Source organism: Chiloscyllium punctatum, chromosome 24 (assembly GCF_047496795.1).
Source record: "Chiloscyllium punctatum isolate Juve2018m chromosome 24, sChiPun1.3, whole genome shotgun sequence".
NCBI classification, from domain to species: Eukaryota; Metazoa; Chordata; class Chondrichthyes; order Orectolobiformes; family Hemiscylliidae; genus Chiloscyllium; species Chiloscyllium punctatum.
Genome location: NC_092762.1, coordinates 89,266,077 through 89,283,194, shown reverse-complemented (window position 1 = coordinate 89,283,194; position 17,118 = coordinate 89,266,077). Strand labels below are relative to the sequence as shown.

The 17,118-nt window shown below is 47.4% G+C and overlaps 1 protein-coding gene across 1 annotated transcript in view; it reads right to left on the bottom strand.

Moving 5' to 3' along the window:
- The window catches only part of comp (cartilage oligomeric matrix protein), a 48,931-nt gene extending 34,486 nt beyond the window's left edge, over positions 1 to 14,445 (bottom strand). Inside the window, exons 1-9 of the mRNA XM_072594509.1 lie at positions 14,086 to 14,445; positions 10,028 to 10,107; positions 6,219 to 6,270; positions 5,664 to 5,836; positions 5,203 to 5,340; positions 4,711 to 4,788; positions 4,227 to 4,379; positions 978 to 1,082; positions 739 to 846 (exon numbers count right to left, since the gene is read on the bottom strand). Coding sequence (XP_072450610.1) covers positions 739 to 846; positions 978 to 1,082; positions 4,227 to 4,379; positions 4,711 to 4,788; positions 5,203 to 5,340; positions 5,664 to 5,836; positions 6,219 to 6,270; positions 10,028 to 10,107; positions 14,086 to 14,167 — 969 coding nt within the window. The 5' untranslated portion in view covers positions 14,168 to 14,445. The remainder of the gene's footprint in view (positions 1 to 738; positions 847 to 977; positions 1,083 to 4,226; positions 4,380 to 4,710; positions 4,789 to 5,202; positions 5,341 to 5,663; positions 5,837 to 6,218; positions 6,271 to 10,027; positions 10,108 to 14,085) is intronic.
- Positions 14,446 to 17,118: the final 2,673 nt, after the last annotated feature.

Genomic DNA, 17,118 nt, shown 5'->3' with positions numbered 1-17,118 from the left:
ACTGCGCCCCATCAGCACTCCCTAAGTACTGTCCCTCCAACAGCACCCCCTCAGTACTTTCCCTCCAACAGCACTTCCTCAGTACTGCCTGTCCAACAGCACTCCCTCAGTACTGCCCCTCCAACAAAACTCCCTCAGTATTGCCCCTCCAACAGCACTCCCTCAGTACTGTCCCTCTGACAGCACTCGCTCAGTACTGTCCCTCCGATAGCACTCCCTCAGTACTGTCCCTCCAACAGTACTCCCTCTGGATTGCTCCTCCAACAGCACTCCCTCAGTACTGTCCCACCAACAGCACTCCCTCAGTACTGTCCCTCCAACAGCACTCCCTCAGCACTGTCCCTCCAACAGCACTCCCTCAGCACTGCCCGTCCAACTGCACTCCCTCAGTACTGCCCCTCCAACAGCACTCCCCCAGTCCTGCCCCTCCAACAGCACTCCCCCAGTCCTGCCCCTCCAACAGCACTCCCCCAGTCCCTCCCTCCAACAGCACTCCTTCAAACTGCCCCCCTGACAACATTCCAATCTGCACTTCTAACTAAACTGCACACTGCATCTGTTAACAATACATTTTCTGTCTTATGTTTCTCTACAGCACAACACCCCAAGTGCCGCACTGACAGTATCAACCTGCATTCTAAGCTCAGGTCTCTGGTGTTGGATTTGAATGAATCACTTGCACACAGGGGAAAGCGCTGCTGCTAGCAGAGCTGATAATGAACTGAATCAAATACCAACCTCAAGGTTTGGAACTCCATCCCCATCTGCATCATCATCACAGGCATCTCCAGCACCATCTCTATCAGCATCTTCCTGCCCAGAGTTTGGCACTGTCATACAGTTATCCTGGCAGAGGAACAGCATATCCATCAACAAACACTTATTATCTTTCCATCAGTTCCCTCTTTCTCCTTTATTTCTTCCTCCTCACTCTCTTTCTCCAACTTTTTTTCCCCTTCATTACATTCCAACCGTACCTTGCGGCAGTTTCTTTCAGGACACTCAAGTGTCACATCTGGAAACCCATCGATATCTGTGTCCTTTGCACATCTGTAGCCATTTCCAGCCCATCCGACTGCACACTGTGGCAATTAGAAAATTAAAGACCATCTTAATTAATACCATGATTAAACATGAAATATAAAAAGTACTCCAACTGATGTGTTGCTGGGAGTTTATTGAGAAATAATTTGCTGGATCAAGCCTCTGTCACATCTGGGGCACACCTGGATTTGGATCATTGCCTCTCACCATTAACACTTGGAAACATGTCAATTAAAATGCTTCCTTTCTCAAATTCCTTATCCAGATTACCTCACAGGTGTTCTCTTTCATTTCCAGTTTGCTGTTTATCAATAATTAGTATGTACGTCTGTTCATTTTTCTCTATACCGTATATTTGTCTCAATATAGAATTGTGTGTGGGTGAGTGTGTGTGAGAGAGTGTGGGTGAGTGTATGAGTGTGGGTGTGTGAGAGTGTGGGTGAGTGTGAAAGTGTGGGTGTGTGTGTGGGTGAGTGTGTGTGTGTGTAAGAGTGTGGGTGAGTGTGTGTGTGAGAGAGAGTGTGGGTGAGTGTGTGTGTGTGAGAGAGAGTGTGGGTGTGTGTGTGTGTGTGAGAGAGTGTGGGTGTGTGTGTGTGGGTGAGTGTGTGTGTGTGTGAGAGTGCGGGTGAGTGTGTGTGTGTGAGTGTGGGTGAGTGTGTGGTTGAGTGTGAAAGTGTGTGTGTGAGTGTGGGTGAGTGTGTGTGTGTGTGTAAGAGTGTGAGTGAGTGTGTGTGTGTGAGAGAGTGTGGGTGTGTGTGTGTGAGAGAGTGTGGGTGTGTGTGTGTGGGTGAGTGAGTGTGTGTGTGTGTGTAAGAGTGTGAGTGAGTGTGTGTGTGTGTGAGAGAGTGTGGGTGTGTGTGTGTGAGAGAGTGTGGGTGTGTGTGTGTGTGAGAGAGTGTGGGTGTGTGTGTGTGGGTGAATGAGTGTGGGTGAGTGTGTGTGTGTGTGAGAGTGCGGGTGAGTGTGTGTGTGAGTGTGGGTGAGTGTGTGGTTGAGTGTGTGTGTGAGAGTGTGGGTGGTTGAGTGTGTTGTGAGAGTGTGGGTGAGTGGGTGTAGTTGAGATTACAGAGATTATGTATGTGTTCTCTGCAGTTCTAAACAATGAGAGGTTATCTCTCTGAAACATATGGACATCCTTTTGAGTTTGTCAGGGAGATGCATGGAGGATATTTTCCTTGGCTGGGAGTTTAGAACTACAGATACGGTCGCAAGATAAGGTGGGTCACAAATTTAGGATTGTGGGGAGGGATTCTGAATGAGGTGAGAATGATAGCGCTTGACAACTAAGTCACGTGGCATCAAGGAGCCTTAGCATAACTGGAGTCAGGAAAAAACTTTCCACTGGTAGAAGTCATACCTGGCACATAGGAAGATTGTTCAGGCAGCTAGAGATCAGTCACCTCAGCTCTAAGACATCTCTGCAGCAGCTCCTCAGGCCTCTGAGCAAGTCAGACTTGAACCCAAGGCCTCCTGAGCCAGAGGTAGAAATTCGACTACTGTGCCACAAGAGGGCTCTGGAGTTCCACAGGATAATATCCTTGGCCCAATCATCTTCAGCTGCTTAGTCAATGACATTCAGTCCATCAGAAGGTCAGAATTGGGAATGTTCGTTGATGATTGCACAACGTTCAGCACCATTCACCACTCCTCAGGTACTGAAGTAGTCCATATCCAAATGCAGCAAGACCTGGACAGTTCAGGCTGAAAATTGGCATGTATACAAGTGCCAAGCAGTGACCATATCTAATAAGAGAGAATCTAACCACTGCCCTTTAACATTCAATAATGTTCAATAATCACTGAATTCGCCACTATCAACATCCTTGGGGTTCCCATTAACTGGAAACTAAACTGGGCTATAATACAGTGGCCACAACAGCAAGCCAGAGGCCAAGAATTCTATTATTGAATAATTCACCTCCTGACTCCCCATAGTCCGTCCACCATCTACACGGCACAAGTCAGGAGTGTGTTGGAATACTCCTCACTTGCCTGGATGGGTGCAGTTCCAACAACACACAAGAAGCTTAACACCATCAGGATGAAGCAGCCCGCTTGATTGGCACCACATCCACAAACATCTACTCTTTCCACCACCGACGCTCAATAGCACAGTGTGTACCACCTACAAGATGCAATGCAGAAATTCACTAAAGCTCCTTAGACAGCACCTTCCAAAACCCACAACCACTTCCATCTAGAAGGACAAAGGCAGCAAATACATGGAAGTATCACTTCCCTGCAAGATCCCCTTCAAGCTTCTCACCATCCTGACTTGGAAATATATCACCGTTCCTTCAGCGTTACTGGGTCAAAATGCTGTAATTCCCTCCCTAAGAGTATTGCGAGTCACCCCTCAGCACATGGGCTGCAGCTCACCCCCACATTCTCAAGGGGCAACTAGGGACAGGCAATAAATGCTGGACAGCCAGAGACACCATGTCCCATGAGTGAATTTTTAAAAAAGTTGTAAGTGGACAATTATTGAATATTTTATATATTAAATATTTTATGGCTGAGATAGACAGGAATTAAGGAATATGGGAATACTGTGAAGAGATAAGTAGCTAGAGTTGTATTGAGTGGTGCAGCAGACTCGAGGGTCTGAATTGTGTCCTCTTGCATGTTGTTTTTATTATTATACTGAAGTGTCCCTTTCTCTTGCCCCCCTCTGACATACACAGTCCTCCTTATTCCTCACTCAACCCTGGGACCACTTATCCTATTCCCTCCATCATGATGAACAGCATCCCCTACCCATCTCTCTCCCTATGTCCCTTGCTCCACTTATTTATCCATGTTGCACTCATCCCTTCATTCCTCTCTCCTCCTATCCCTTGCTCCCCATCCTTCTCTCTCTGTCTCACTTTGTCTAAGCCCTCTCAATTCCCTTCCCTTTATCTTTCTCCTGCTCCTTTTGTCTCTCCCCTTCCTGCTCTTTCTCCCTCCACTTCTCTCTCTGTCCCCATCTATCTTTCTTTCTTGACACTTTAACTCTACATCTCTCTGTCACTCCCTCTCTGCTGCTTTCCCTCTGTTTCTCTCTGCTGTTTGACCTTCACTTTCCCCTTGACTCTCAGTTACTTTCTTCCTGTCCTGCTCTCCTTCTGTGTTCCCTCTCTCCTCCTCTCTTCTCTCTTGCTCTCCCCTCAGAGATTGATGGATTACATTATGTTCCTTACAACACAAGTAATCTTGTTGTTTCGGCTGACAATGCACTCTGCTCTCTCATGGCAGGGGTTTCTCGCTCCATTAGGGCAGCTCCTCTCCAAACGACAGCCCCGGTTCTGATCTCGGACATAGCCGGCCTTACATGGGCCACACCGAAATGATCCCTAGACAAATACAAGGATGTTTGTTGTTAACATCAGAAAACAAACATTCGAGATTTTCCTGCTGAGCTGTTGGTCAGAATTCCAATCTAAGGATAGTTCGACACTTTTTTTTGACACATATAGCATCAAGCTCCTCATTTCATCCCCTCGTTCACTCAGTCCCCTCATTCAATCTTTTGCTCACTCAGTCCCTCACTCGCAGTCACTTCACTCACTCCCTCTCCAATTGTCATTGCTGTTTCTCTCTCAGTGATGTCCAGGCTGTTTCTCTCTGGGAGAGGAGGTATTGCCTCACTGAAGTGTCTGGTTGGGGGTGGGGGGTGATTCTTACCGGAGTGTTGATGCAATCTGAATTTAGGTCACAGCCACCATTGACACTATTCTCACACTCATTGATATCATGGCAAATCTGGAAAACAAAGAAATGTAAAGAAATCATGTCCACACATAAACCCCAAACCTCAAACCACCACCTTCTTCTGTCCACTCACAATCCAATGGAAGTGCAGCCCATCTCCATGACATTAGATCCTGGTCCCATCATAGAGATGCCACCACATGACGATCAGCCATTGCCAGAGCAGGATCCAGGCCCCCTCCCTCGTAGCACACCTTTCTCTCAGCAACCCTCAACCTCTAGCCCCGCAGCACAGCCAAGTACACCTCCAGCCACTGCCGGGTTTCGAGAAGTTGTCATATGTTCATCAGGTCAGACAGCCTTTACTGTCAGTGGGACTGAGACAATTACAGTGATTGCTAAAGGTCAACAGATACAGAGAGAACTGAGAGGAATTTTTGGAATGTTCTAGTGTTGGATCCTTACCTGCCTGTGTGTTCTGGCAAATGTCTCTCCAACTCCCTGGATTCTTGGGCCAGTGTAACCATCTGGGCAGGGGTCACATTGAAAACCAGGAGACATGTTAATACATCGGACCCCAGGGTAGCAGGGATGTGTCTGGCACTGGGAAGGAGAAAAAGATTGATTCAACTGCCTGGTATTCACTGGTGAAATCCAGGACAGTAACTCTGTTTTGATGCATATATCTGTACTTCCTGGGTCAGGACTGTCATTCAACTCTAGAATTATTTATTTGCTGTTTGAGGAGATTGAGCAAATTAACACAGCATCATCCTGATCTCAAGGTTACATCTCTCCATGTTCTGTTCATCACATTAATTAATCTGACATCAGTTTTGACAATTTTGAAAAGAAAGCTCAGATCAGAATCACTTCCCATCCCACTTTGCTGCTCCCCTTGCCCCAGGCTCTCCTGCAATGCTCACCTCATCCACATCAGTACAGTGTGTTCCATTCCCTGTAAAGCCACTGGGGCAGGCCCCACAGCGAAATCCATTGAATGTCGTTGAGCATTGAACCCCAGGGAAGCACGGATTGGGATCACACCTCCCAAATGGGTAAACAGTGATTGTCTCGTGCTGCCATTCACTTTGGAGACCTGGGATGGGAAGGAAGAATTGGGACTGAATTGTGAAATGTAGCGAAGTCTTTTCCCCCAGAAACACAGCAACAAAACATTCAAAACAGATAATGATCTGGCTCAGAAAGAGGGTCCGGCTCCAGCAGAGGGGTCTAGGTCAATGAGACGGTCCAGCTCGGGGGGAAAGGTTTTGGGTTAGGGAGAGGGTTCTGGGTCAGGAAGAGGGTCTGGCACAGTGGGGAGGGGTCTGGTTCCTGGGAGTAGATGCTGCACCATGTTTTCCTGAACTGCAGTAATAACCGTGTGCTGTCATTCAATGTGGAATCCTAACTGTTTTATAGAATCATCCACAATGTTTATCTTTGCTGTAACCCTGTCAATTCCCCATTGATTTACTCACCACAGAAATTACATTCTGCCAACGTATTCTTCAGAAAGATGATCTCCTTTATCTGTGAGGCAGTAGAGTAAGGTTAGAAAAACAAAGACACACAACATTAAGCTACCTCTGTATCTAACCCATGATGTCCCTGTCCTGGGAATGTTTGACGGAGGGACAGTAGAGAGGTAGCTTTATTTGTCACACACAGTAGATGGACCATGAATGTAAGAGAAAGATATTTTAGTCTCTCCCTTGACATTAGAACGTTCTGAGTCATGACCAGTTTGAAAAAAAAATTTGAACAAAGGTTCCAGACTCTAACATTCAAAAAGAATAATTCATAGGCAATAAAAATATAAAAACCTTTCTAAGGTTCCTGGGTGCTAACTGAAAAAGGTCATGGGCAATGAGTCAGGGTAAAGTTCAGCTAGGGGATTTCAGGGTCAGGCTGAGTAAGCAATAGGCTGATTGGCCAACTCCTGCATCCAATGACCTCTTTGTGATGACAAGTTAAGAGTTATAGCTGGGGGCAGGGAAATTATGATGCGGTGAGGCATGATTTAGGATGCGTGGCTTGGAAAAGTAGGCTTCAAGGCAAGGGCGCAATTGATATGTGGAGCTTGTTCAAGGAGCAACTATTGAGTGTCCTTGATAAGTATGTACCTGTCAGGCAGGGAGAAAAGGGTCGTGTGAGGGAGCCGTGGTTTAACAAGGAATTGGAATCCCTTGTTAAATGGAAGAGGGTGGCCTATGTAAAGATGAGGCGTGAAGGTTCAATTGGGGCGATTGAGTGTTATAAGGTAGCCAGGAAGGATCTGGAGAGAGAGCTAAGAGCAGCAAGGAGGGGACATGAAAAGTCCTTAGTTGGTAGGATTAGGGAAAACCCAAAGGCTTTCTATAGGTATGCCAGGAATAAAAGAATGACTAGGGTTGGAATAGGTCCAGTCAAGGATAGTAGTGGGAAGTTGCGTGTGGAGGCTGAAGAGATTGAGGAGACACTGAATGAATACTTTTCGTCAGTATTCACTCAGGAACAGGACATTGTTGCCGATGTGAATACTGAGTCACAATTAATTAGAATGGATGGCTTTGAGGTATGTAGGGAAGAGGTGTTGGAAATTCTGGAAAGGGTGAAAATAGATTAGTCCCCTGGGCCTGATGGCATTTATCCTAGGATTCTCTGGGAAGCAAGGGAGGAGATTGCAGAGCCATTGGCCTTGATTTTTATGTCCTCGTTATCTACAGGAATAGTGCCAGAAGACTTGTCATCACAAAGAGGTCATTGGATGCAGGAGTTGGCCAATCAGCCTATTGCTTACTCAGCCTGACCCTGAAATCCCCTAGCTGAACTTTACCCTGACTCATTGCCCATGACCTTTTTCAGTTAGCACCCAGGAACCTTAGAAAGGTTTTTATATTTTTATTGCCTATGAATTATTCTTTTTGAATGTTAGAGTCTGGAACCTTTGTTCAAATTTTTTTTCAAACTGGTCATGACTCAGAACGTTCTAATGTTAAGGGAGAGACTAAAATATCTTTCTCTTACATTCATGGTCCATCTACTGTGTGTGACAAATAAAGCTACCTCTCTACTGTCCCTCCGTCAAACATAGCAAATGTGGTTCCCTTGTTCAAGAAGGGGAGTAGGGATAACCCTAGTAACTATAGGCCAGAGAGTCTCACTTCTGTTGTGGGCAAAGTCTTAGAGAGAATTGTAAGGGATAGGATTTATGAACATCTGGTTAGGAATAATGTGATCAAGGATAGTCAGCATGGTTTTGTGAAGGGCAGGTCGTGCCTCACAAACCTTATTGAATTCTTCGAGAAAGTGACTAAGGAGGTGGACGAGGGTAAAGCGGTAGATGTGGTGTATATGGATTTTAGTAAGGCGTTTGATAAGGTTCCCCATGGTAGGCTACTGCAAAAAATACGGAGGTATGGCATTGAGGGTGAGTTGGAGGTTTGGATTAGGAATTGGCTGGCTGGAAGAAGACAGAGGATAGTAGTTGATGGTAAAGGTTCATCTTGGAGTGCAGTTACTAGCGGTGTTCCACAAGGATCTGTTTTGGGACCATTGCTGTTTGTCATTTTTATAAATGACCTGGAGGAGGGGCTAGAAGGTTGGGTGAGCAGGTTTGCAGATGATACGAAAGTCGGTGGAGTTGTTGACAGTGAGGAAGGATGTGTCAGGTTACAGCGGGACATAGATAAGCTGCAGAGCTGGGCAGAAAGGTGGCAAATGGAGTTCAATGTGGGTAAGTGTGAGGTGATTCACTTTGGTAAGAGTAATAAAGAGATGGGGTACTGGGCTAATGGTCGGATACTTGGTAGTGTGGATGAGCAGTGGGGTCTTGGTGTCCATGTACACAGATCTCTGAAAGTTGCCACCCAGGTAAATAGTGCGGTGAAGAAGGCATATGGCGTACTGGCTTTTATTGGTAGAGGAATTGAGTTCCGGAGTACTGAGGTCATGTTGCAGTTGTATAAGACTCTGGTGCAGCCGCATCTGGAGTATTGTGTGTAGTTTTGGTCGCCATACTATAGGAAGGATGTGGAGGCCTTGGAACGGGTGCAGAGAAGGTTTACCAGGATGTTGCCTGGTATGGTAGGAAGATCGTATGAGGAAAGGCTGAGGCACTTGGGGCTGTTTTCATTGGAGAAAAGAAGGTTTAGGGGTGACTTGATAGAGGTGTACAAGATGATTAGGGGTTTAGATAGGGTTGACCATGAGAACCTTTTTCCACGTATGGAGTCAGCTATTACAAGGGGGCATAGCTTTAAATTAAGGGGTGGTAGGTATAGGACAGATGTTCGGGGTAGATTCTTTACTCAGCGAGTCGTGAGTTCATGGAATGCCCTGCCAGTAGCAGTAGTGGACTCTCCCTCTTTATGGGCATTTAAACGGGCATTGGATAGGCATATGGAGGATAGTGGGCTAGTGTCGGTTAGGTGGGCTTGGATCGGCGCAACATCGAGGGCCAAAGGGCCTGTACTGTGCTGTATTCTTCTATGTTCTATAAGTTCCCAGCCACATAAGCTCTGCATCAGCAAGTAAAAAGCAAAAACAGAAATTACTGGAGAAACTCAGCAGGTTCAGCAGCTTAATTACTGCAGCTGCTGGAATCTGTACTGAAAACACCTCTGATAAAGAGTCATCTAGATACAAAATGTTAGCTTGCTGTGTCTCCATGGATGCTGCCTGACCCACTACAATCTCCAGCGTTTGTTGTTTTCAGATCAAGCAGAATGTGTGGAGATAAGGCAGAATTAACTGGTCAAGACCAGTGACCCTTCTTCAGAACTGATAGTAGCTGGGAAAAGGTTGATGTAACTGTTAAAGAAGGGAGGCAGAAAGTGGGGAGGAGTCATCAATAGGTGGAGAAGAAGCCCAGGCAGAGAGAAACAGTCAGGCAGTCAATGGAGTGGGTAAAGATCAGCCTGGGGGAATGAATCTGGAGCTTCCCCTACTCCCACATCCAATACTGAAGAAGGGTTACACCCGAAACATTGACTTCTGCACCTCCTGATGCTGCCGGGTTTGCTGTGTTCCCCCAGCCTCCTGTTTGTCTACTGGGGGAATGAATCACTGCTAATGGGGACCATTAGTGACTGACAATGGGATGGTTGTGGTAACAGCCCATGTGATAACAAGACCTGGTGTGTGGGGGTTGGGGTAAGGACGTGGGAGAAGGTGCTCAGGCCCGAAAATGATCAAACCTAGTATTGAGAGCTGAAGCTGGCAGGATTCCCAAGGGGAAAATGAGTTACTCTATGAGCAAATGAGTATGTGAATAAACCAGGTAGAGTTGCATTATTGATCTCATTACCTGCTGTTTTAGGAGATGTTTGATTTCTGCCAGTTCCTGGTTTGTTTCCCTCATCTGAGTAAGCATTCGTCGCCCAACTTCTTCTCAAGTTTCAGAAGAAAGACACAATATCAGGTTACATCAACCAATGGCACAAGTACACATAGTCCCTAATATTAATCCAGCTCCCTCACACCCCTCTCTGACCTATCACCTTCATCCCCACCTCCATCCACCTATTGCATTCTCAGCTACCTTCTCCCCAGCCCCACCCCCGCTCCTGTTTATCTCTCCACCCCAGAGTCTCCCTGCCTCATTCCTGATGAAGGACTTTTGCCCAAAACATCAATTTTCCTGCTCCTTGGATGCTGCCTGACCTGCTGTGCTTTTCCAGCACCACACTAATCTTGACTGTATCTCTACTGATATTAATCCAGCTCCCTCACACTGTCACTCAGTCACCCCTCTCCCCTGCCAGCGCCCTATGTCACTGACTGTATGGAGAAAGTGAGGACAGCAGATGCTGGAGATCAGAGCTGAAAAATGTGTTGCTGGAAAAGTGCAGCGGGTCAGGCAGCATCCAAGGAGCAGGAGAATCGATGTTTCAGGCGTTCGGGCATAAGCCCTTCTTATGCCCGAAACGTCAATTCTCCTGCTCCTTTGATGCTGCCTGACCTGCTGCGCTTTTCCAGCAACACATTTTTCAGTTACTGACTCTATCTCGACTGATGTTAATCCAGCTCCCTCACACTGTCACTCAGTAACCCTCTCCTCCCCAGTGCCCTGTGTTACTGATTGTATCTCTACTGATGTTAATTCAGCTCCCTGACACTGTCACTCAGTAACCCCTCTCTCCCCCCAGCGCCCTTTGTTACTGACTGTATCTCTACTGGCATTAATCCAGCTCCCTCACACTGTCACTCAATATTGCCTCTTTCCCCAGATCCGCCCCCCCACCCCCCCCCCCCCCCCCCCCCCAACCAGTGCCCTGTGTTACTGACTGTATCTCTGCTGATTGAAAGTGAGGTTTGCAAACGCTGGAGATCAGAGTCAAGATTAGAGTGGTGCTGGAAAAGCACAGCAGGTCAGGCAGTATCCGATTAGCAGGAAAATTGATGTTTTGGGCAAAACCCTTCAGGGTGGAAAGATAAACGGGACAGGGATTGGGGCTGGGGAGGAGGTAGCCAAAAGTACAATAGGTGGATGGAGGTTGGGATGAAGGTGATAGGTCAGAGAGGAGGGTGGAGCGGAAAGGTGGGAAGGGAGATTGGCAGGTAGGACAGGTCATGAGGAAGGTGCTGAGCTGGAAGGTTGGAACTGGGGTAAGGTGGGGGGAGGGAAAATGAGGAAACTGTTGAAGTCCACATTGATGCCCTGGGGTTGAAGTGTTCCGAGGCAGAAGATGAGGCGTTCTTCCTCCAGGCGTCTGGTGGTCAGGGAGCAGCGGTGAAGCAAGTCCAGGACCTGCATGTCCTCAGAGAGCGCTTTAGGGAACATCTCTGGGACACCCGCACCAATCAACCCCACCATCCCGTGGCCCAACATTTCAACTCCCCCTCCCACTCTGTCGAGGACATGGAGGTCCTGGGCCTCCTTCATCGCTGCTCCCTCACCACTCGACGCCTGGAGGTAGAACGCCTCATCTTCTGCCTCGGAACACTTCAACCCCAGGGCATCAATGTGGACTTCACCAATTTCCTCATTTCCCCTTCCCCCACCTTATCCCAGTTCCAACCTTCCAGCTCAGCACCTTCCTCATGACCTGTCCTACCTGCCAATCTCCCTTCCCACCAATCCGCTCCATCTTCCTCTCTGACCTATCACCTTCATCCCCACCTCCATCCACCTATTGCACTCCCAGCTACCCCTGCTCCTGTTTATCTCTCCACCCCAGAGTCTCCCTGCCTCATTCCTGATGAAGGGCTTTTGCACAAAACATCAATTTTGCTGCTCCTCGGATGCTGCCTGACCTGCTGTGCTTTTCCAGCACCACTCTAATCTTGACTGTATCTCTACTGATGTTAATCCAGCTCCCTCACAATGTCACTCAGTATCCCCTCTCCCCCCCAGTGCCCTGTGGTACTGACTGTATCTCTGCTGACTGAAAGTGAGGACCGCAGACACTGGAGATCAGAGTCAAGATTAGAGTGGTGCTGGAAAAGCACAGCAGGTCAGGCAGCATCCGAGGAGCAGGAAAATTGATGTTTTGGGCAAAAACCCTTCATCAGGGTGGAGGGATAAATGGGACAGGGATTCGGGCTGGGGAGAAGGTATCCAAGAGTACAATAGGTGGATGGAGGTGGGGATGAAGGTGATAGGTCAGGGAGGAGAATGGAGCAGATAGGTGGGAAGGGAGATTGGCAGGTAGGACAGGTCACGAGGATGGTGCTGAGCTGGAAGGTTGGAACTGGGGTAAGGTGGGGAAAGGGGAAATGAGGAAACTGGTGAAGTCCACATTGATGCTCTAGGGTTGAAGTGTTCCGAGGCAGATGAGGCGTTCTTCCTCCAGGCGTCGGGTGGTGAGGGAGTGGCGATGAAGGAGACCCAGGACCTCCATGTCCTCAGAGAACGCTTTAGGGAACATCTTGTCTATTAGATTAGATTAGATTACTTACAGTGTGGAAACAGGCCCTTCGGCCCAACAAGTCCACACCGACCCGCCGAAGCGCAACCCACCCATACCCCTACATTTACCCATTACCTAACACTACAGGAAATTTGGCATGGCCAATTCACCTGACCTGCACATGTTTGGAGCGTGGGAGGAAACCAGAGCACCCGGAGGAAACCCACGCAGACACGGGGAGAATGTGCAAACTCCACACAGAGAGTCGCCTGAGGCAGGAAATGAACCCAGGTCTCTGGCGCTGTGAGGCAGCAGTGCTAACCACTGTGCCACCGTGCCGCCCACAACACCCGCACCAATCCAGGACTCCCGCACCAATCAACCACCGTCCTGTGGCCCAACATTTCAACTCCCCCTCCCACTCTGCCGAGGACATGGAGGTCCTGGGCCTCCTCCATCGCCGCTCCCTCACCACCTGACGCCTGGAGGAAGAACGCCTCATCTTCCGCCTTGGAACACTTCAACCCCAGGGCATCAATGTGGACTTCACCAATTTCCTCATTTCCCCTCCCCCACCTTACCCCAGTTCCAACCTGCCAGCTCAGCACCTTCCTCATGACCTGTCCTACCTGCCAATCTCCCTTCCCACCTATCCGCTCCATCCTCCTCTCTGACCTATCACCTTTATCCCCACCTCCATCCACCTATTGCACTCTCAGCTACCTTCTCCCCAGCCCCACCCCTCCTCCCATTTATCTCTCCACCCCAGAGTCTCCCTTCCTCATTACTGATGAAGGGCTTCTGCCCAAAATATCAATTTTCCTGCTCCTCAGATGTGCCTGACCTGCTGTGCTTTTCCAGCACCACTCTAATCTTGACTGTATCTCTACTGATATTAATCCAGCTCCCTCACACTGTCACTCAGTAACCCCTCTCCCCCACCCCCCCCCACCCCAGCACCCTGTTTCATTGATGCAATAATAATTTAAAAAGTGAAATCACTTTAACTACACTTATATTCTTACTTCTACATATTGACAGTAAGTGGAAATTCCAAAGACAAGTCACAAATTCTTCTCCGGGATTTTAGAAACAGGAAATAAGAACACCTGGAGTAAGACTGTGATGAATTCAAAAGTGAGAGGCTGTAAGTAAAAAGCAATGGAACCAGGAGTGACCGAATGATAAACTGGGGTCTTCCAATGGACAAAATGAGATTTGCAGATGCTGGAGAGCCAGAGCGGAAAAGTGTCAAAAACCCTGATGAAGGGAAACATCGACTCGCCTCCTTGGATGCTGCCTGACCTCCTGTACCAATGCCACACTTTTCGACTTGGAATCTTCCTATGCACAGGTGCTCATTTGAAAAAGAAATACCCAACTTAAGTAACGTTATTTTGAAACTTGTTACCAAAAAACATACCAGGAATTCTTCTGATTATGATTCATGTGTTGTGGAGAACATTCTCTCACAAATATAAGACGATTAATAAAAATGGAACAAGAGTCTTACCGCCCGTAACCAGTTGCTGACAGGAGCTGTACTGACTCAAAAGGTGCAAAATTATAATCAATAAAGAAATGGTTGGAATCATTTTTAGTTTGAGGCTTTCAGTTAAAGCGATCTCATTCAGCTTGTTCCAGGTCTTAACTGCTAAATCCAGGAGACAGCTATCACTCAGTTTCTGTATCTGCTCCACGTCGTGGCCTCCTGATGTAGACAAGGCAGCTTCTGTACTCTGTTTGTTCCAGCTCCCACACTCTCTCCAAGCATTTGCTATGTGGCTGCTGTACTTTCTCCCTTTCTTTTAAATGATTATTTCTGCCAGAGTGACATCATGTGTTGGCATTCTGTCTGAAGTAACTTTCCCAAAACAAAAACAAAAGGAGTTTGAAAGCCTCAGGAATTAGAAAAAAAAACATGAATTTCCTGTCCTTTTCTCACCAGTTCCCGCCTCCATTTCATTAAAGGTTCCCTTCCTGCTCTTTGCTCAAAATGTGGATCTCAAACCCTGACTCCGTGACTTCATTTCTTTCATCCTTTAAAAACAGCAACTATTTCAGAATGTTTACAATTTCTTTTCTGTTAATAATTCTGGGTTTCAAATCCACCTGCCTGTCCATGCATCTCTGTCTTTGTCTCCCTCTATCTCTGTGTTTATCTGTGTCTCTCTGCATCTCTCCCTCTGTGTCTGTCTGCATCTCTCTCTCTCTCTCTGTCTGTGTCTGTCTGCCCCTCTCTCTCTCTGTCTGTGTCTGCCTGCACCTCTCTCCCTCTGTCTGTGTCTGTCTGCACCTCTCTATCTCTGTCTGTGTCTCTCTGCATCTCTCTCTCTGTCTGTGTCTCTCTGCATCTCTCCCTCTGTCTGTGTCTGCACCTCTCTATCTTTGTCTGTGTCTCTCTGCATCTCTCTCTCTGTCTGTGTCTGTCTGCATCTCTCCCTCTGTCTGTGTCTGTCTGCCCCTCTCTCTCTCTCTCTCTGTGTCTGTCTGCACCTCTCTCCCTCTGTCTGTGTCTGTCTGCACCTCTCTCTCTCTGTCTGTGTCTGTCTGCATCTCTCCCTCTGTCTGTGTCTGTCTGCACCTCTCTCTCTCTGTCTGTGTCTGTCTGCACCTCTCTCCCTCTGTCTGTGTCTGTCTGCCCCTCTCTCTCTCCCTCTGTGTCTCTCTGCACCTCTCTCTCTCTGTCTGTGTCTGTCTGCACCTCTCTCCCTCTGTCTGTGTCTGTCTGCCCCTCTCTCTCTCCCTCTGTGTCTCTCTGCACCTCTCTCCCTCTGTCTGTGTCTGTCTGCACCTCTCTCTCTCTGTCTGTGTCTGTCTGCACCTCTCTCCCTCTGTCTGTGTCTGTCTGCCCCTCTCTCTCTCCCTCTGTGTCTCTCTGCACCTCTCTCCCTCTGTCTGTGTCTGTCTGCACCTCTCTCTCTCTGTCTGTGTCTGTCTGCACCTCTCTCTCTCTGTCTGCATTTCTGCAAGATTCTCTTTATTTGCTCTCTCTCTCTGTCTGTCTGCCTGTCTCTACATTGGGGAGACAGGATTTCAACTTGTGGAACATTTCAGAGAACATCTCTGGGACACACTCACTAAACAAACCCACTGCCCTGTGGCCGAACACTTTAACTCACCCTCCCACTTCACCAAGGACACACAACTTCTGGGTCTCCTTCACCGCCACACCCTAACCACCAGATGCCTGGAGGAAGAATGCCTCATCTTTCACCTTGGAACCCTCCAACCACACGGGATCAATGCTGATTTCACCAGTTTCCTCATCTCCTCTCCCCCCACCTTATCCCAGATCTAACCTTCCATCTTGGCACCGCCCTCTTGAACTGTCCTACCTGTCCATCTTCCTTGCCACCTATCCGCTCCACCCTCCTCTCCGACCTATCACCATTACCCCACCTTCATCTAACTATCACATTCGCAGCTACCTTGTCCCCAGTCCCACCTCCCCTCCCATTTATCTCTCAGGCACCTTGGGCCACACCCTCATTCCTGATGAAGAGCTTATGCTCGAAATGTCAATTCTCCTGCTCCTCAGATGCTGCCTGACCTGCTGTGCTTTTCCAGCACCACACTCTTCAACTCCGTCTCTACATTTGCCTGTTGCATCTCTCACTCTGTCACCTGTATCTGCCTTTGTCTGTCTGCATCCCCCTTTCTCTGTCTGCCTGAATCTGTCTCTGTCTGCATTATTGTTCTAGTAATTGGATAAATATTTGAAAAGGAAAACCTGATGAAAGTTACTATTGCATTTGCTTCCTCTAATCATGCACACAGTTTACTCAAACTAAATTCTCTCATCTCAGATATCATTCTAGTGAATTAGCTCTGGATCCTCTCCTAGATATTGACATCTTTCCTAAGGTCCAGGTTTGATCTCAGTACTGGGGCCGACCTAGGGTTTACACAAGCGTACATTAATTTCCCAAATTTTGTAATCAATCTCTTGATTAGTAAAGTCAATGATTCCATATGATTGGTGAACAATCTTTTCAATTTATACTGTAATTTCTGTAAATATACCCCAGATATCTTTATTGAATTTTGTTAATTTTCTCCTCACTCATTCTTCCTACTAGAATCTTTTATATTATATCTATATATTAAATTTCATCTTTGATGTACCCTCCCATTTCATTGGAAAGAGTTTTATTGATGAATGAACAGAAATTCTGATGTGGGATTCTGTGGATTATTCACAGCCAGAGAGACGCCTTGAATGGAAAGCTGGAAACATACAAGAAATTAAAAATTGAGAACAAGAAAAACAGAAAGTGCTGGAAATATTGGGCAGGTCTGGCAGTATCTGTTGACAGAGTTAACGTTTCAGGTCAATGGCCTTTCTCAGGATTCTGTCAGTCCAGCTATTTCCAGCAGTCTCTGTTTTAATTTTAAATTTCCTATATTCAATATTTTACTTTTGGTTTTAGTGTGTTCCAACCGTGCAGTGCCCAGGTCGGGCAGTATGCAATGTCCTCACTCTGGGGTCAATAATCCAGAATTTCTTTCTGACAGTAACTAGAGCAAAGTTTTTGCTGGGTTT